We start from the raw sequence: 21,092 nt of genomic DNA on the forward strand, positions 1-21,092 counted from the left end.
TTGTAAGACTTTTCCAGGGGCACATGTGGACTCTGATCACAATCTATTGGTTATGAACTGTAGATTAAAACCAAAGAAACTGCAAATAGGTGGGAATTTAAGGGGATGGGACCTGGATAAACTGACTAAACCAGAGGTTGTACAGAGTTTCAGGGAGAGCATAAGGGAACAATTTACAGGAATGGGTGAAAGAAATACAGTAGAAGAGTGGGTAGCTCTGAGGGATGAAGTAGTGAAGGCAGCAGAGGATCAAGTAGGTAAAAAGACGAGGGCTAATAGAAATCTTTGGGTAACACAAGAAATACTGAATTTAATTGATGAAAGGAGAAAATATAAAAATGCAGTAAATGAAGCAGGCAAAAAGGAATACAAACGTCTCAAAAACAAGATCGACAGGAAGTGCAAAATGGCTAAGCAGGGATGGCTAGAGGACAAATGTAAGGATGTAGAGGCTTACCTCACTAGGGGTAAGATAGATACTGCCTACAGGAAAATTAAAGAGACCTTTGGAGAAAAAGAGAGCCACTTGTATGAATATCAAGAGCTCAGATGGAAACCCAGTTCTAAGCAAAGAAGGGAAAGCAGAAAGGTGGAAGGAGTATATAGAGGGTCTATACAAGGGCAATGTACTTGAGGACAATATTATGGAAATGGAAGAGAATGTAGATGAAGATGAAATGGGAGATACGATACTGCGTGAAGAGTTTGACAGAGCACTGAAAGACCTGAGTCGAAAAAAGGCCCCGGGAGTAGACAACATTGCATTGGAACTACTGACGACCTTGGGAGACCCAGTCCTGACAAAACTCTACAATCTGGTGAGCAAGATGTATGAGACAGGCGAAATACCCTCAGACTTCAAGAAGATTATAATAATTCCAATCCCAAAGAAAGCAGGTGTTGACAGATGTGAAAATTACCGAACTATCAGTTTAATAAGTCACAGCTGCAAAATACTAGTGCGAATTCTTTACAGGTGAATGGAAAAACTGGTAGAAGCCGACCTCTGCACAGATCAGTTTGGATTCCGCAGAAATGATGGAACACGTGAGGCAATACTGACCCTACGACTTATCTTATAAAATAGATTAAGGAAAGGCAAACCTACATTTCTAGCATTTGTAAATTTAGAGAAAGCTTTTGACAATGTTGACTGGAATACTCTCTTTCAAATTCTAAAGGTGGCAGGGGTAAAATACAGGGAGCAAAAGGCTATTTACAATTTGTACAGAAACCAGATGGCAGTTATAAGAGTCGAGGGGCATGAAAGGGAAGCAGCGGTTGGGAAGGGAGTGAGACAGGGTTGTAGCCTGTCCCCGATGTTATTCAATCTGTATATTGAGCAAGCAGTAAAGGAAACAAAAGAAAAATTCGGAGTAGGTATTAAAGTCCATGGAGAAGAAATAAAAACTTTGAGGTTCGCCAATGACATTGTAATTCTGTCAGAGACAGCAAAGGACTTGGAAGAGCAGTTGAACGGAATGGACAGTGTCTTGAAAGGAGGATATAAGATGAACATCAACAAAAGCAAAACGAGGATAATGGAATGTAGTCAAATTAAGGCAGGTGATGCTGAGGGAATTAGATTAGGAAATGAGACACTTAGAGTAGTAAAGGAGTTTTGCTATTTGGGGAGCAAAATAACTGATGATGGTCGAAGTAGAGAGGATATCAAATGTAGACTCGCAATGGCAAGGAAAGCGTTTCTGAAGAAGAGAAATTTGTTAACATCGAGTATAGATTTAAGTGTCAGGAAGTCGTTTCTGAAAGTATTTGTATGGAGTGTAGCCATGTATGGAAGTGAAACATGGACGATAAATAGTTTGGACAAGAAGAGAATAGAAGCTTTCGAAATGTGGTGCTACAGAAGAATGTTGAAGATTAGATGGGTAGATCACATAACTAATGAGAAGGTATTGAATAGAATTGGGGAGAAGAGGAGTTTGTGGCACAACTTGACAAGAAGAAGGGACCGGTTGGTATGACATGTTCTGAGGCATCAAGAGATCACAAATTTAGCATTGGAGGGCAGCACGGAGGGTAAAAATTGTAGAGAGAGACCAAGAGATGAAGCAGATTCAGAAGGATGTAGGTTGCAGTAAGTACTGGGAGATGAAGCAGCTTGCACAGGATAGAATAGCATGGAGAGCTGCATCAAACCAGTCTCAGGACTGAAGACAACAACAACAACAGCAACAACAACAACAACATTTAACAGCTTGCAGTGGGGTACTGTGTTCAATGCCTTTCGGAAATCCAGAAACGTGGAACCTGCCTGTTGCCCTTCATCCATAGTTCAGTATATGATGTGAGAAAACATCAAGGTGGGTTTCGCATAAGCAATGCTTTCTGAATCCATGCCAATTCTTGGACATGAGCTTTTTGGTCTCTAGGAGATTTATTATATTCGAACTCAGAATATGTTCTAGAAGTCTGCAGTAAACTGATGTTAAGGCTACTGGTCTGTAATTTTGTAGGTCCACTCTTTTACCCTTCTTACATACAGGAGTCACGTGCACTTTTTCCTTGTCACTTGGCACTTTGCGCTGGTCAAGAGATTCGCAATAAATGCAAACTAAGTAAGGGGCCAACATCATAGAGTGCTCTTTGTAAAACAGACTTGTGATTCCATTCGAACCTGGTGACTTATTTGTTTTCAGCTCTTTCAGTTGTTTCTCTATACCATGTCGTCTATATGGGCCTCTGTGTGATGGGCAATTGACGGTATATTTGTACGATTCTCCTGCATAAACAATTTCTTAACAGTGGAATTTAAAACTTCGGCCTTCCTTTTGGTATCTTCTACTGCCAAACCAGACTGGTCAAGGAGTGACTGGATGGGAGCCTTGGATCTGATTAGCAATTTTACATAGGAGCAGAATTTTTTTGCGTTCTCCGTCAGATCTTTACCCAAGGAATGATTGTGGTAGTTGTTTTTATGCTTCACACATAGATCTTTTCATAGACATATGAATCTCTACTAATCTTTGCCTTTCATCATTTGTGCAGTCTCTTTTGAACCGAAAGCGCAACAGCCTTTGCTTCCTCAGCATTTTCTGATTTTCGTTATTAAACCATGGTATGTCATTTCCATCCTTAATCCACTTGCTAGGTACATACTTGTCCAGAGTACAATCTACAATCTGTTTATTTCATAAATGAATCCCGAAATAAACGTAGTAAACAGTACAGGATTGTGTAATTAATAATAGAAATTTGAAGTGTGCAAATATTTCGTAATTTAAAATGCTTTCCAAAAAAATAATTTTAACTGTACATTCAAAACTTGTGCTTATTGATTATGACATCAAAACTAAAATATTTTATAAAGTAATTCCTTTTCAAAAATTTTAGCTTGAAATATAACATACTGTGTATAAAATTGTATGAAAGTTTTCAGAAAAGCAACTGAGATAATACTGAACTATCCAAAATTCGAAAAATAATACTGGTATTGACAAATACTGTTGAGGAAAAGTAATGCTAGAGGAGGATGTCCCATTACAGCTTGCAAGTATGCTCTTGGTCACTAACTGTCTTCCATTATTGCAGAAGGCTGTGGGAAGCACATACTCCACAGCAATGTCAAGGTTTCTGAGTGAGAGATGACAATGCTATGCATCCTACTTCCAGATAGTTTTCTTTTTTAGAGTTACTGAAGGAATGTAGGTCTAGCATCTCATTTGTAACAATCCATGTTACAATACATTTCATATGAGGAGTTCGCAGTCATGAGTGTGTGAGGTGTGGTTGCTCATGTGAATGAATGGTTGTGTTTCTCTTTATTTTTCTGACAAAGGCTGTGTAAGTGTCTTTTAATTGTGCCTGTCTGCAACTTAATCTGTCATCTTTATGATAAACAGCAATCTATCTTTTCCTTACATTGTTGATATTCTACCCCGGAGTTTCCACTGTCAGACAAGAGCGATGTAATTTGATGACAGTATAAGAATTGCCAGTTTATTAAATAAGGACCAACCTGAGGTTTGTAAATTAACACCAAATTTTCCAAGTGTGGGCAACTTTCAGCCTGATACTACCATTAACACCTGAACTAAGTTGTTCCCCATAGCTTCACTTTCTAAGACACCATAGTAAGGAAGTAAAAACAGTAGTAATATACAGAACATATTGAGTTTTACTGAAACTGAGCTTATTAGGTGTGAATAAGGAATGACTTCTTCCAGTACTTTTTTCCTCTAATGATCATATTGACCCATAACATTTAAATTTCCTTTTCCCTCAGCTAAGACCAACTGCTTATTATTAAGTCCATGCGACAAAATACATGTCTCAAAGGGCATTATACATACACAAGCATAATATTTAAGCTGTCTCTAAAAAATACTAACGGCAATGTGCAATTTAACAGGAACTTGATTACTTTACAATAAATAATAACATCCGCATTAGCATATAGTAGTCAAATACTAACAATGGCATGGCTGTGTGAAAGGTGGGCGAAGAGTAGGTAGTCACCTTACAAAAGTACAAAAAACACACCACCAAACTGCATTTCTACAGTGTGTGGCTGTGTTATTTCATGCTATTGTTTATATTCTGTACTGAATTAGGGATTATAATACAGTAAAACCTTATTAAAACAGATCCAATGGAACAGAAAAATCAAGAGTTCGTGTTAAAAAAAACTTGTGTTAATCAGAAACTCAAAATTCTAATCTTGAAATACATCAACCACTCACAGTATACAGGTACATTTGTACTATAGCAAATCATGTATGTCACCTATTTTCAACATGAGTTTGCAATAACAACACAGAAAATGAATGCAAAAAGGAAAAAAGATTTAAATTAATTACTGTTCTAAAACTTGAAAAAATGTACTCACAGATCATCTTATGGTGAAAAAAATCATGTATATTACACTGTAGCAGACAGGAACAAAAATGAATGGTAAATTCATAGCCAGCTGTACTTGTGGCTTCTGTAGAACTAGTGGTCATTTTGGATTTTGCAAAATGTTCTGGTATCCACAGCATGTAACACGTCTTGTGGATAGGAATTAATGATGATGTCCTCCTCATGTCCTTCTAATAGCATTTCTTGCACCTCAGACACATCTGTGCACCAGACCACTGGAGCACACATCACATCATCATTATCTGCATTAATAGAACCCTCAAAACTAACTCCAGGGTTCGCAATGTCTTGTACACATTCCATTTGCCAGGTGAAGTGGTATCGTTGTCACCATCTAACTCATCAGCAAGATTAGTGTCTTTGCATTTCCAGACTTTGCTAAACCAGTTCTGTATGTGTTGTAATGACAATGATTCCCAGGGTCCAGTGATAGCACACTCCAAGATGGCACTTCCATCTCCTTTTCAGTAACAAGAATTCCAGCTCTCGCAAGTCGCTTGCAATACGCTTTCTTCATAAGAGCAATAATGCTTTGATCCAGAGGTTGAAAATTACTTCTTGTGGGAGGAACATGTGAACCTTTAAGTGGTTAAGTTAAGATTGTGTATGTTATGTTCTGTACACCTGTCCAGTGTCAGAAGAACATGCCTAGTCTAGCTACTTTTCAACTTACAGAATGATGAGTTAGTTGACAATACAAGCTTCCTTATTATAAGATTAGATGCAAAGTAAAGTATCAGTATTCATGTTCTCAAAACAATGCGGTTTCTCAGAATTACTGATCACTCCCAACAATGATGTTTGTTGCTGGATTACAGATGAGTACAACTGTTTAACATTATTTCCTGCCTGATCCACTTTTTGCATTTGTCACCTTTTACTATGAGGATACAATTTGGGAAAATATTGTAACGAAAAAGTCCAGTTTCATCCATATTGTAGACATTGTATGAGATGTACTTTAAAAATACCTCGACTTACGCTAAACCATTTTATGAAAATTGGGAGTTACACAAATCGTCTGTCTGAGCACGGTGCACCTCAATTCCAAGTACCCATTCACATAGTGTTTGGCTTATGACAAGTTCAGACGATTCCAACTACAGTATCCAAACAAAGCAGAAGTGATTCATTTGCATCAAACAAGTACAGGAAATAAATTACCATTGAATGTAAAGTTACTATTATCAAAGACTTTATTGCAAAAATTAAAATTTGTGATTTGGAAAATAAGTTTGATCTACCAGAATCAAGATTCAGAGCAATTATTAAGAGCAAAGGTATATTTGGGACAAGAAGTCAACAATAGCCTGGATACAAGAAGTTAGGAAAGATTTGGAAACAAACAACATAAGTGAAAAAGATGCAACAGAAAGAGAGAGTTTCGAGAGGAAAGTGTTAAAAATGGAAGGATTCCAAGGCATGAGGGAGAAGAAGACGAGGTCAAAATGGTACGAGGAGAGAAAAAGGATACATAGTGAAAAGATGAAAGAATACTGGAGGAAAAAGAAAGAACAACAAAGAAGGAAGCATTGAAATTGGTGCGTGGTCCTTAGATGACCCAAACGAAGAAAGAGCAGCAAAGAAAAGTTCTCAAAGCTGTGAAAAATACTCAAGCTTTGAATTGGCTTCAATTCAAAGCTTGAGTATTCGTAAACATCATCGTCTTATCACTCAGGTGGAAACAATGTTATAATTATGGTGTGATAATCAAGTAAGAGTGAAAAATTGTCCTGTTGATCACAGCATGGCGTGCTTTCAAGCAAAGCTGATTTTTGAGAGGCTGAAAGGAACAGCTGGGGAGGTGGCCAAGAATGAAATGTTGAAAGCTAGTAACGGTTGGTTTAGCAGATTCAAAAGTCAGTGTAACTGGCATAGCATCACAGAAAGTGGAGAGGTGGCAAGTGTTGTCCACTTTTTAAAGCCACCAAAGATCGGCTGACAGTGATTTCTGGTGTGAATGCAGTTGGTGATAGTAAATTAAAAACCTGTCTTTGTTTATTACTCAGAAAATCCAGGCATGGTAAAAAATGCAGCTGGGTTGATTAGAAAGTCAATGAGTGGCAGCTTCCTTTTTTGAGGACTGGTTTGGTCACCACTTCATACCTGCAGTCGAATGTTATGGTCAATTAAAACAAATTACATTTAAAGTGATGCTATTAATTGGCAACGCACCAGGTTGTCTTCCTGTTACTCAATTAATTTCGACCCACATGTGAAAGTTGCATTTTTGCCAATGAATACAACCAGCTTGCTTCAACCAATGCACTGAGGAGTCATTAAACATTTAAAACACACTACACACTGATCTTGCCAAAAGCTGGGAAGCAATTCTTCCTGGTGTTGTAGGTCACAGGGGCACCAGGACCACTGTGGGTAACTGCTGCGCTCATCTGAGGTGCCTCTAATTTTACTAGGTGCCGAGGGGAGATTTATTCAATTCTGGAAGTTGCAGTCTTGATAAGGTCATGCTCAGCTATATAAGCAGCAGAACTAGGCTGTTGCACAGGAAACTGCTTTGAACAACTCACAAAATGTGTCGTCATTGGCAGAGCCAGCATTCACATGCTACTGTATGTAAAGCTACTGATAATGAAAATATTACAACTGGGTTAAACAGAGGAGGGGGGAGGGGGGGGGAATCTTATTGATACAACACTAAAACACTATGTAATTCTTGTAACCGATGGAACTTCCTATGAGATCATCTATGTTTCTGCTGGAACCAACATTCTGTTCGTGTTCACTGAGAGTTCGGGCTTAAGCAGGTTCACATTACTGGGGATTTGTTGTATTAATATTTAAATGGGATCTAGAGAAGAACAAATTTTCTCACTCCAATAATGTTTTGAAAGATTATGAACATGCACACAGATAATATGTCAGCTGAAAATATGAAAAAAACACACAAAAATGAATAAACTGAAGAAATTCGAATAGTGGAGAGGGTACACTGTTCAAAACATAGCATCTGAAGTACTACTCACCCAGACAAATCGTCCAATGTTCGCAAACCAAACCCCTTTTTCTCAGTCTTGAAGACATCACATCTTGCATATTCATGCCGCTGGAAGCGTTTGTTGGTGCACCGATCTCCCATTGCACAGCGAGAACCACTGAAAAGACATTATGTTAGCACCTAAACAACAACGTCTGACATTATGTTCATATTACGACTAATGACGGAGGATGGAGGGGGGAGAGGGGTGTAATGTATGAAAACTCAGCAACTCTAGACATTTAAAACCATCATCAGTAAAAATAAATAAACTAAGGCAAAAGGTGAAACTTGTGATTTCATAACTGAAATTGAACAACATGTTTTTTCTGCTCCTCTGGATACATACCTCCAATTTTTGTTGATTACTGACCAAAGGGCTCCTGTTCCAAAACCTCTACATTCATTCTAAATCATTTTAGCTATAAATCACTGCTGACTATTAAAATTGCAACTACATGAAGAAGGCAACTAACGAATGCGTACTACATACTTGGATATGATTCTCATTTCAGAGCAATGGCGTTAAGTAGGCTGGAGAAAAATTATCTACATTCTTCATTAAAGAAACGGGTTTCTCACTCAGAAAACTGAAGTAAGTACTACACAATACTAAGCATGAATGCAAATCCTAAAACTGAAAAATCTTGTTCCACCTAATGATCATAAATTTGCAACGATTTTGTGTTGAATACTTTCTCTCTTTTTTTTTTTCATGCATTGGATGACCAAGTTCCTAATCAATAACAAGAATAATAAAATGTGTTTAGACTTTCAAATCTCATTCCAAACAGAACTTTTTTTTTCTTTCTATTTCTGAAACAAAAAAAGGACAGCTTCTGGACCATTTCAGTTGCAACAGTCTGTGTTTGCCGACAAAACAAACATCAAAAAGTATATGACAAATTAAAAAGATTTTTATTATTAGTGGGAATGGGAGTGAGATATGGAGATGCTACATTGCACAGTACAGTCTTTAGATGGTTCAGTTAATTTTGTTGTTGTTGTTTACACTATCTCTATCCCACTCTCACTTCCACACCCACTCCCACCCCCTGGTGTGTGTGCGTGCGTTATTTCAAATGTAATACCTTATAAAAAATATTGCTTACCATTCTATCATCAAAAGGCGGTTTAGACAGTCCTCTCCACAGCCCATATCCCCTCGAGCTAGTTCTTCCTTGGTGAGGAAGCAATCACATACCATTCGCTTTGTTTCTTTGCTTGTTGATCTGTAACAGTGACAAGCTTTTGTTATGAATAAAATAATTAATGTGAGACTAATCATTCAATGTCATTTGCCCTTCCTATAACTGTGTTACTGCAATGTTGAAAAATGTTCAAATATTTCAGCAGCTACTGTAGGTGATTTTTATGGACATCTGCTACTCACTTTGTGTGATTGTCATGCACGTCTGCTACTCACTTGAGGTGATCGTCATGGGTGTCTGCTACTCGATGTATAGCACTATTTACTGCCTCTATTGTCAGACAATTAGTGTGTCACTAAATTCATTTTGGGCAGAATAAGAGGACCGGAGAGGGAAGATGGAAAGGGTCACCAAGTTGCTTTATTGATGGTAATTTTTTCTTTAACTTAGTTCATAAGTTGATATTGTGAACATGGAAGCAAGCTTTTTGTCATAACATGGCATCAGGCCCACAACACCCAAAACAATTAAGATATATGTCAGAGCATTTTGTACCTATAGGTACAATGACAATTTACAGGCAGTTAATGCCAAATGACTGATGTCAGTGAACAGAATGGATGGAAGTTTTTTTCAGCATCCCACCACCGACTTGTTTCACTGCCCGCACTGTTAAATGACACTGGTACTCCATTACGTGTGAGTTAAACAGGTGATGCCTCAAACTGAAATAACTGACTACATGAACTACATTTTGGCAACCCTCAATGGGACTAAGAAACTCATCCACCATTTTGTCAGATAGCGTAGGATTCCCCTCTCACAGCAACAGCAGAACTACAATTATCTGAACTCCAAATACTCGGATCACCAATTATACAGATCACTTTGAGGGAAAAGAACTTTGTACTGTTTGAATAAAAGTGTTGGTTTTCTTCAATAGTTATTACAGTAAACAGTATGCTGTGCTTCTTTATCATTCTAAAATCAGTCCACATCAAATGCATTAAAACACAAAATCTTGTGAACAATGAATACAGTTCGTGCATTGTTGTATGTGCAATGTGCACACTGTTATGTTTGTGGTGCCTAACTTTCAGTGCAGCCATGTCAGCCTGTGTCTTGAAATTAACATATATCCTGATTTGTCACTATACCTTCTGCATGTTTTTCAGTTTACTGTGTGGAACATGTCTTCTAACTTACAATGCATTGTCTTATGGTTAGCAGACAAAATAAAAGTTCTTGAACAGTTAGACAAATGTGTGAGTGGCTGGAGTGGCAAGCAGTTAACTGAGATGTTTAGTGTGGGAACATCAGCAATTTCAGCAAAAACCTCAATTTTAAACTTTTGAGTCTGTCTTTGAGAACGAAGATGGGATTTCAATGAGAAAAGCGATGAAAGCAGCAGGAAACAAAGACCTTGATGAGATTGTATTAAAGTGGTTTTTACAGCAGCAAGTATTGGGAAACCCTCTTTCAGGGCAAACTGTTTGAGAAAAAGCAAAACCTTTAGCTGAGAAAATCGAGTTTGTCTTCATTTAAAGGAAGCAATGGCTGGCTATGAAATATCAAAGCACAGAACAGTATTTGCAAGTTGGATGTAATTGATGAAAAATTATGAGCAAACTTAAAAACAGCAAGAAATTTTAAAACTGAAGCAAAATCTTTTAATCCTGCATTTTTATACAGCCCTTATTTGCAAGGCTTTGTTTGAAACAGATTTAGCTTCTGGCCATCAGGTTAATAAAGATTGTAATACAGTGCTGAGATGTGCTAACTCCACGGCGAACCTCAAAATAACTCATCAGTTGAATGATGATCATCATCATCGATCATCATCATCATCATCATCATCATCATCATCATCATCATCATCTAAGACTGATTATGCCTTTCAGCGTTCAGTCTGGAGCATAGTCCCCTTTATAAAATTCCTCCATGATCCCCTATTCCGTGCTAACATTGGTGCCTCTTCTGATGTTAAGCCTATTACTTCAAAATCATTCTTAACCGAATCCAGGTACCTTCTCCTTGGTTTGCCCCGACTCCTCCTACCCTCTACTGCTGAACCCATGAGTGTCTTGGGTAACCTTTCTTCTCCCATGCGTGTAACATGACCCCACCATCTAAGCCTGTTCGCCCTGACTGCTACAACTATAGAGTTCACTCCCAGTTTTTCTTTGATTTCCTCATTGTGGACACCCTCCTCCCATTGTTCCCATCTACTAGTACCTGCAATCATCCTAGCTACTTTCATATCCGTTACCTCAACCTTATTGATAAGGTAACATGAATCCATCCAGCTTTCGCTCCCATACAACAAAGTTGGTCGAAAGATTGAACGGTGCACAGATAACTTAGTCTTGGTACTGACTTCCTTCTTGCAGAAGAGAGTAGATCGTAGCTGAGCACTCACTGCATTAGCTTTGCTACACCTCGCTTCCAGTTCTTTCACTATGTTGCCATCCTGTGAGAATATGCATCCTAAGTACTTGAAATTGTCCACCTGTTTTAACTTTGTTCCTCCTATTTGGCACTCAATCCGTTTATATCTCTTTCCCACTGACATTACTTTCATTTTGGAGATGCTAATCTTCATACCATAGTCCTTACAGTTGATCGAAAAATCAAAAAATCCTCGGGCTTTACAAGATTCAAATATAGCTCTGTATGACTGCCACTTTGCTTTGTGAATGGTATGATTCAATTTTCATACCTTAAGTAAAAAATACAAAAGGCCGTATGGAAAGAAGGAGATAGCATGACATTAATTCTGGGCAATGCAACCACCCGCCCGGCCCAGCCCACAAGAAGCTTTTTTTATAGAGAAGGTGGGCGTTTCAGAACACTCTTCCCGCTGCCAAATGTAACAAGTTTGCTGAAGCCAATGGACCAATCGGTTATTGGAACTACAAAGCGAAATTACAAAGGACAACTGTCAAGGAAATTGTTGACAGACGGTGGAAACGAAGTAGGCACTTCGGTTTATCACCAAAAATTGAATTTAAAACGACTGCTCTTACGTGGTGGTGGAATCACTGAATTTAGTGAAGACAACCACATTAAAAAGAGCTTGGAACCAATTGAAAGACATTTCAAATAAATATGAGGTGCAGAAAGATGAAGAAGACAAGAACAGCATAAAAATGAAGAACAAGAACGAGACATGGCAGAGGACGAAATATCACTTGAGGACATAAGAAAGATGCTTTTAAAAATTCCTGGACAATCCAATTGTAGTGCAGAGGATATAGGCAAGGGGCTCACTTGTGATTTTCAGACCCTGGATTCCAAATTCTCAGTTACAACGAAATCGTTCAAAGCGAGAGAGATGAAACTGATGGCCAGGATGACAACATTGTCACTAACACAGATGTGTGACCATCAGCTGACGAGGCATATGTGAATCGTGATGGAGCAGCACCATATACAGCTGCTCACTGTCAGGTGGAATACTGGCATTAATGATGTTTCCCCGAGATTACGTTAAATTTAAAATCAGCTGAAAAAAGTACCATTAGTTACAAAATACTGTGTATGATTTTTACTGCACTTTAGAATTTGGATGAAAAAAGTTTGTTTTCCCGGCACAATATTCTCTGGGTCTCAGCTTATACACATTCTTAGTTTGAAATCATGCTTCCCACTGCATAACTGTGGCTCTTTGTTTATTATCTGGTTTGTCTTTCAGTTTCTTGATTTATGTCTCTTTTTGTTTATTAGATCTTTATTGTAATTTTAAATCCTCAAATCATCTTGATTTCCATAATCCATCTCTATTACTCTCCTGATTCTGTTCTCTGGTGTCCTGATTAGACATCCAAATAATGAAATGTGTTTGTTCCTGATCATTCTCATTAGCAGTTACATTTCCTTCCAGACTGCTTCACTAGAAGCTAGTCTCCATGTCTGTTTTCTTGATATTTTTCATTTATCGATGTTCTGATTGTTGTTCTTTCAAGCTAGAGCAACCTATTTCTTACATTTTTTATTGCAATATGATAGCTATTTTCTTCTCTCTACTGTGTTTATGCATATCAGGCAGTACATACTCTATTGAGACTTTCTATTAAATGCAGATTCACATAAAATCAGGTAGTGATCATGGTGCTCAACATACTTTTTTTTTTTTTTCTCTTTTCAATGCTTTCCACATCTTCACATTGTTTTTGCACTCTACTTTTTTAATTTGACAAAAGCTGCAGAACTGAAAAATAAAGTACAGTCCCGAAGGCATCAGTCATAGCTGTGCAAGCATGTTCTTTGAGTCATCATTAAATGTGCATAATTGTGTTCAGTTGTTACTATCACTGTCATCATTGCTGCACCTGTTTTCATGGGTTGTTGACATGTTAACCTTACTTGCAATTGCTAGTTATTTGGATGTGTGTGAATGATGTCCACATTCTATCACGGCAAGAGCCACTCAAATTGTGAAGTTCTTGCCATACTGATTTTGAAAACTTTAACTTTGGAGGTATCTGTATGTTTGTAATGGTACGTGTTTTTCTCCCAAGTGTCATGGTATGATTGACTACAACTAAGTCCACCAGAAGAAGTCTTATTATATTGTTTTCAAATTTCAGTCAGTTGTTAAGGAGGATAGTCCTAAGGTTTAAGAATCCGATGATGATCTTCTGCCTAGTGGCTTCAATAGTCATCCACAAAAGTCTGAAAACTTTGTCAATTTTATTGTGTGTTCTGTGGGAATTTACAGAATGGTGTTTTTTTTTTTTTAATCAAAACAAACACAAATTTGAAAGCAGGAAACACAATGGAAGGTTATAAGCTACTCCAAATAATTCTCCTGCAAAATATGTGGATTGTTTGTTATGCAGAGCTCTTCGTCTCTACTATAAGTCCACTGAAAATGAAACCTGCAAAATGGTGCATGTGTTTTCTTAGAAATTTTCTTTTCTTTGGTGGGCTTCTATTAATTAAAACAAAAAAAACTTTTCCCTGGGGTTATGTAGGCATTATCCAAATGCAAACTGTATTTCCATCTTTTCTGAGCTGAACAAACACTGCACTTCCTTTTGCAAAAATCCATGTTACTGACTATCCTACAACAGAAGGTATGTTCGGGATTGCCACAGTTATGACTTTTGAGAAATTTTTGATAACAACATGACAGCTATATCCATCCATAGCCTGTTTGTTCTTTGCAGGTTCAACAGATATATCTGTCTGCAGCTTTCTGGGACTTGTAGCTAATGGAAATGACACGTTTCAGGCCCATACGTTACAATGTTATTTAAAAAAAATTTAAAAAGCCCTTAGAAATGTTGACAACGTAACCATATGTACAAATTAATTTGCAATGTGAATGTTAAATGACTCGTTTCACATCGTTACGATCTATCGTGCAAAATGGTCCATGGAACACTAAGCAACCAACTAAGTTAATGCTTTATCCACAAGGTAGTACCACCCATCACTCAATATTACGTAATTTCTACTCATATCATTTGTCTGAGTGTCTTAACATGCATCAAGTGACAGAAAAAGTCTTTTGTAGGATTCAGAAACAGAATGGCTGCTTTTAAAAAAATGATAACTTCAGTGACAGCTCCTATAATTGGTAGACACGGGTGGTGAAGAAAATTAAAGTGATATAGATTCAGAACTATACAACAATGAAGCACTGCAACAGATGCACAAGATGCTTTTGCGCATGTTAGTGCAGTTCTCTAGAGCCTTTTCTTTCCTTGTAAAGGTGGCATTTTCAGTGTTCTGTAGATGAATCTGTGCAAAACAATAGCAATCAAATGAAAATATTTGCCCAACAGTACACAACTTCCCATCCCAATTCAGAAGCAAGATCTGAGGTTCGCTTCTGGCAAGACATAACAGGTGATGAAATGATGACAGCAACTGGCAAATTCATTCTTCAAGTAATTTTTCACAAGCCATAAAGAAGTACTTGCCATACCTTCCTTTAGGAAACTTATCAATGAAAAATGGTTTCCTCTTTTATTGCAATTTCTCTACTTTGTAGAAAATACACCACACGATACCTTAGGTACTCAGAGCATACAACCATCTGAAGTTCAGCTGATTATGAACATCTGAGGTGCACATATTTGTTTACGCACCACGAAGGCAGATCACTGTAGTTGAATCTCTGTATCCTAGAGCTCGTCACTAGGAAACTTGCTTGCCATAGGAGGGGTACCAGATTCAATTCCCAGGCTCAAGGAAGGTGTCTGTCTAGAAGGATGATTCTCCCTGACCAAAACAACACACACAAGGGCCAAAGGATATTAATTATATGTTTCAAGACATATCAACATACGGCAGCCAATTTATTAGCAACACACAATGCACCAATTCTTGCTTCAGAGTTGGCAGTATTACATAAATAGTACCATATCTAACTGCAATAATGAATAATGAGTGTAATGAATATCATAAATGATGTTCCTTTGAACCTGTGTTATAGACTGACAGATCTTTATAATTGCATTATTCGTAATACAAATGTTCAAATTCATGTCCCTCTTGTTGGACGCATTGACGTAAGCGCCTCTCGATATTACCAAGGACACCTCTTAACATTTCTGCAAATACTGAAGAGCAAGCATGATGTATTCATTCTTTTAACACATCTAGATCTTCTGGTTCCATTTAGTAAACCCTGGCATAGCCCCATTAGTAAAAATTCAAGGGCATTAAATTAGGCAATCTCACTGGCCTTCGAATGCAACAACCACAACCTTTCCACCGATCGGGATACACACTGTCGAGATATTCCCTAACCCCTCCACAATAATGGGGTGGTGCAGCATTGTGCTGAAACCAGTGCCTCACAGCTAACTGAAGTGGAATATCTTCTAGGAGATGTCCAAGATTCAGCCCATTATGTAGTAATTGCAAATACAGCCAACCATTTAGTCTGGGAGCCAAATAAACTTGTCCAATGACGTAGTCTTCTAGAAGGCAGCACCATATGTTAAGAACCCAGTGCACTTGTATATGATGTGGTAAATGGAAATGCCATGTGGCTAGGGCGTCAGGTAGCCGTTCGCCTGGTGCAAGTCTTTCGAGTTGATGCCACTTCGGCGACGTGCAAGTCTTTCCAGTTGATACCACTTCGGCGACTTGCATGTTGATGGGGATGAAATGATGATAAGGACAACACAACACCCAGTCCCTGAGAAGAGAAAATCTTCGACCCAGCCGGGAATCGAACCCAGGCCGTTAGGTATGACATTCCGTCACGCTGACCACTCAGCTGCCAGGGGCAGACACATATGATGTGGTAGTAACCAATGAGGATCTGCAGTATTCCAGTAACCAATGAGGATTTGCAGTATCCCAGTAATGTAAATTGAGTCTACTGACAGTGGCGTCATTGGTGAAATAGGATTCATTTCCATGAAATCTACCTAATGAAATTCGCATTTATGGCTACTTTATTTACGAGACACGCAGAATGACACCTGATTTTGGAAATCGTTTCCACATAGCTGCTGCTGTAGGTGCAGCTTAAAGGGATGTCATTTTCGTTCCTCCAGAAACCTTTACACTGAAGACCATGATATCCCCAGGACTGCTGCAGCTCTTATTTGTCCTAATTACAATGAGAAATAGGTATTACTGGTGATATCTATGACTTCCACAATATTAATAATAATAATAATAATAATATGGCCATTATTGTTATTATTATTATTATTATCACTGCAACCTAAATACAATACCACAATAACAATTTTTTATACTACTTTGTATGTATGCACCATTTTCATTTCGCTATGCTTACCCTACATGGAATGTGCTCCAAAATACTCAATAACTTTCTGGGCAACTTCAGGTGCATCACAGATTGGTCTTTCCACAACACATTGTATCTGGAAAGCTCCTTTTGTTCTTAAGCACATCTCTGTATGTCTAAAAACATGCACAGAAAATAGACATCGGGTTGCAAAGCATTGTGAATACAGTCTTCGGACCTCAGCTGCACTGCTGTGCATCTCCTCATAGATCAGTATCATAGTGGTGTAGTCTTCACTAGAGTACATTGTACGTGTTACCAGTTTGACTGTAAAACCTGAGTCAAACGACAGATGGCGATATTACTTCTTCAGAGTGGAAGCAGGAGGAAACCTCACGCAAATGGTGGTGCGGGTTGGCGATGGTTCACTTGTACGTCCACTTCCTTTTTGAAGGGTTGAACTAACATATGCAGAAAACATAAAACTACAGAAGAACAGCGTGCATGGGTCACCCTTAGTAATTACGGGCCACCCTCAATGACACATACTATCTTGAAAAGAAAATAATTCTCCAATTGTTTTGAGTATGCTCAGATTTACTCAGAAAGGGGTATTGTATTATATTAACAACTGGTGTGTTACTCCAGATCTGGTTGACAAACTAATGCTCCACAACATCGACAACATTGGCACAATGTGACAAAAAGGAAGAAATCACAATGGAATACAGAAACAAACAAACAAGCAGATACTGATGAAATGGAAGGACAATAGAGATGACACGATTGTCAGCACATTTCACAATATGTTTCAACAATTAAATTTAAAGAATGTCATCAGGCCAAGACAAGTGTAGTCATGGACTATAATCAGAACAGAGCTGGCATGAATATGAGCAATTTCTATCTCCAAGGATACCAAATGGCCAGGAGCAAACTGAAAAAAGATATTATCGCTATTTATTGGACATTGCATGCTGCAATACACATGCTTGGTACAAAAACATTGCAGTGAAAAAAGCAGATTGGAATTCACAATTAGTCTCGGTAAACAAAATCCTCTCTGCAACAAACATCAGCAATTGCACACACTCCCCCCTCCCCCCCTTTCCACTCAAATACCAACAGCAAAGCACACCATCTTACAGATAGGCATTTTTATTTTCCAGAATGTTTGCCAAACATAACACAGAAAAGACCAAAAAGGAGATGGGGAGCGTGCATGAGGGGGCATATTTGAAAAGACATCTTGGTGTGCATAATATGAAGGTCCTTTGTGTGCAACATCACGTTTTAAAATATTTCACAGGGAGAACAACCTGTAATTATGTGGGGGGAGGAAAAATGTCATTCTATGTGATTCTGATCTACTTTAGCTTTGGTCCATAATCTGAAACCAACAAAGAAATGTTTTAGTGAATGAACAAGGCACATGGCACAACTGCAATAGCCAGCACCAGGTGAAATTACAGACTGAGATAAAGGAGTGTGCACAAAAAATTTCCACTAACGAAGTTAATGACCATGAAAATTTTTATGCGAAAAACGACAACCCTTAGGCCTCTCCAGCAGATCCTAAATGTGATGTGCCCAAGAAAGATCATTGGCATTCAGCCCTAAGATGTGAAAAAGGTTCAGCCTCACTGATTATCTGGCCATTGTAACTGCTCCCAGATCTTATCCTATATGACAAATGAAAATTCGTAAAGTAAAGCAACTTTCTCACTTCTCAGTGTTCAAATCTTAATCATAAAACTATCAAAAGCTTCGTAGCAGGATTTGAAAGGAAGTGTAGTAAGTGACTTAATAAGATCTACAACTTTAAACATAACAATGTTTGAAAACTTAATAGATGGAGTATTTTATTTTTGTCAATAGCTAATATGGTGGTAGCTGCTACCGTGACACAGCACTGATCTCTTGTTCTGCAGTGTGACAATCAGCTGTGCTTCCTGTATCCTCCGATGAAAAGTTTTTACCGCTGCACTGAAGTCAGCAGCTCTACGTGCACAATCAAGGAAAGAAGGACACTCATACTTGCACGGACTGTTTAAACTGATTTTTTGAGCTCACAGTGTATTCTGCTTCTCTCAATGGTGAGTGCTGGTAATTTCTGAAGTTGTCATCACATTCTGAATTGCTCAGAGATAGTTTATTGGCTCAAAGTGGGACATAGCTTCTGTAGCTCAGAAGTATCCAATGGACTCAATTGTCAACATGACACAATTTGTCTACAGTTAATTTTCTTATTGTCCCACGACAAGTTTTCTTTGACACAATTTATGCTCCATAAAGCTACATTTCAACATTGACAAGAGAACCTATTGTGATGACATCTTTTCAGTGATAGGATTTGTGCAGTGGTACGGCATAACACATTAAATATCCTACTACAGGGTGTTTTTGATTTTCTACCAAGGAAATTGAGTCATTCTGTATTTCTGTCCTTTAATATTGGCTGCATAACCAAAAGCCAGATTTACAGATAAATGAATCAGGTTTACTGGTTATTTATTTTTTACATGACATACTCTAAATTAATAGGAGTACATTCTAGTTCCACTATTTTTATTAAATTCACTATTATAAACAAAAACTATTTCTATTCTGGTTCTATGATCATAAGGCCTGATCAAGCACCTAGATGTATGGGTTACGTCACACAGATTGTAATTTTTAATTCTATCCACTACTTCACTTTATGTAGGAAGCAAGATCACACCAAAGATTCAATTTCTCATGTAACTTGGAATTATTCTTGGTAATCAAGTCACACTTGATTAAAGATATTCTGATCATATAGTTGCAGCCTTCTTCTAAAGAGCAGTCCAGAAAGAGACACTCAATTTTTCTATGTGAAAGAGTACTTATGAAATTGCACAACTTGTAGTAGCTTGAGCGGCTGAGATCAATTCAGTCTTCTTAGAGTCAGATAATGACTTTCCAATACGTAGATCCATAAATATGATTCATGTAATCTGGTAGATCTGCAATGGCCAACAACACATGGAAAACTCTGTCATATCATTGCAGGTGCATCATTCATTTGGCACGACTGGGAGAGAGCTATATTAATACAATACTTGTACTGCAGTGTAATCTAATGTAGTGTAAGAAATGATGTGCAAGAACTGAAGAGGAAATCATGGGTCTTGACATGTTTTCCAGATGTCACAGAGTATAAAGTGCAGTATATTATTTGATCAAAATAGTTTTGAAGATGGAAATAAAACAAGCATGATATACCATCTGAACCATGAAATACTCGAAGGCAGTCACAACTTAGTAGCTCCTCTTCTTTGTGGATTACTAGTGCATGTGTGAGTAATGACAGTATTGCCCATTTTCTAGGCACTTTTTTTAATACAAGGTTGTTAAGGATAATACCATTTGATTGTGTCAACATAAATATGGTATACAATAGGCATATGCAATTACTTCTTTACTTACCTACCTCTGCTCAATTTTCTTGAACATTTAATGAACGTTTTCTTGAACATTTAATGAACATTTTCTACTTTGGAGCTCATTTAGGTGACAAATCACTTTGTCAACAAGATGCTGTGGTATTTATTTTACACATGAACTGCACAATATGTTTAAAAATTAAACACTATATCAAATAAAATAAAACTGTAAGCAGTCATCCATTTTAAACATGTGCCAAGTATCCACATATTAAGAGTTCATATTAATTTATTTTTTCTTGGAATAGTTCCTGTGGTCAAATTCTGGTGTTAATATCAACTGAACTTATCTGGACACTTAAAAAGGTGTTCCAGCATGAAGACGATTTGATGTTTACATTTGTGTAGGGTTGAATTGCTGCAATAGTATTAACAACAGAGGCCAGAAAATTCTGAATTGTGACTTATGTACAAAAATACGCACAGAGAAACCTAAAAAATTACAAATAGTGTACATTAGAGCTTATATATTAATGAAAATAATTTTTGAAAATATAACTGGATAGATAAAAAATATACTCACCAAGCAAATGCAGAAGCAAACACATACAGAAGTTAACGAAATGTGCAAGCTTTCAGAGCCAGTGGCTCCCTTCTTCCCGCAGAAGGATTGAAGGAGAAGGGAGAGAGATGAATGAAAAGGATTAGGGAGGTTCAGAAAATGGGGATAATTATGGAAAAGTAGCCCAGAACCCTGGGTCAGTGCAGGCACCGGAGAGAGTGAGAAGGAACTGCACCGGATGGGATTTGAAAACAGAGCTTAAAGATGAAAGATAGGGTAATACGCAAGACAAAGATTACTGACCAAACATTGTGCAAGAGCAAAAAGTTAAGTTGTCCGTTAGGATGAATGGGCAAAACACAACACCCGGTTC

The 21,092-nt window shown here is 37.8% G+C and overlaps 1 protein-coding gene across 4 annotated transcripts in view; it reads right to left on the reverse strand.

Moving 5' to 3' along the window:
• LOC124595805 overlaps positions 1-21,092 on the reverse strand; it is a 249,294-nt gene that overhangs the window by 209,481 nt on the left and 18,721 nt on the right. For all 4 annotated transcript variants that reach the window (XM_047134699.1, XM_047134700.1, XM_047134697.1 and 1 more), the window contains exons 3-4: positions 8,992-9,111; positions 7,869-7,997 (exon numbers count right to left, since the gene is read on the reverse strand). In XM_047134699.1, the coding sequence (XP_046990655.1) occupies positions 7,869-7,997; positions 8,992-9,111 (249 nt within the window). The remainder of the gene's footprint in view (positions 1-7,868; positions 7,998-8,991; positions 9,112-21,092) is intronic.

This window comes from Schistocerca americana, chromosome 2 (assembly GCF_021461395.2).
Source record: "Schistocerca americana isolate TAMUIC-IGC-003095 chromosome 2, iqSchAmer2.1, whole genome shotgun sequence".
NCBI classification, from domain to species: Eukaryota; Metazoa; Arthropoda; class Insecta; order Orthoptera; family Acrididae; genus Schistocerca; species Schistocerca americana.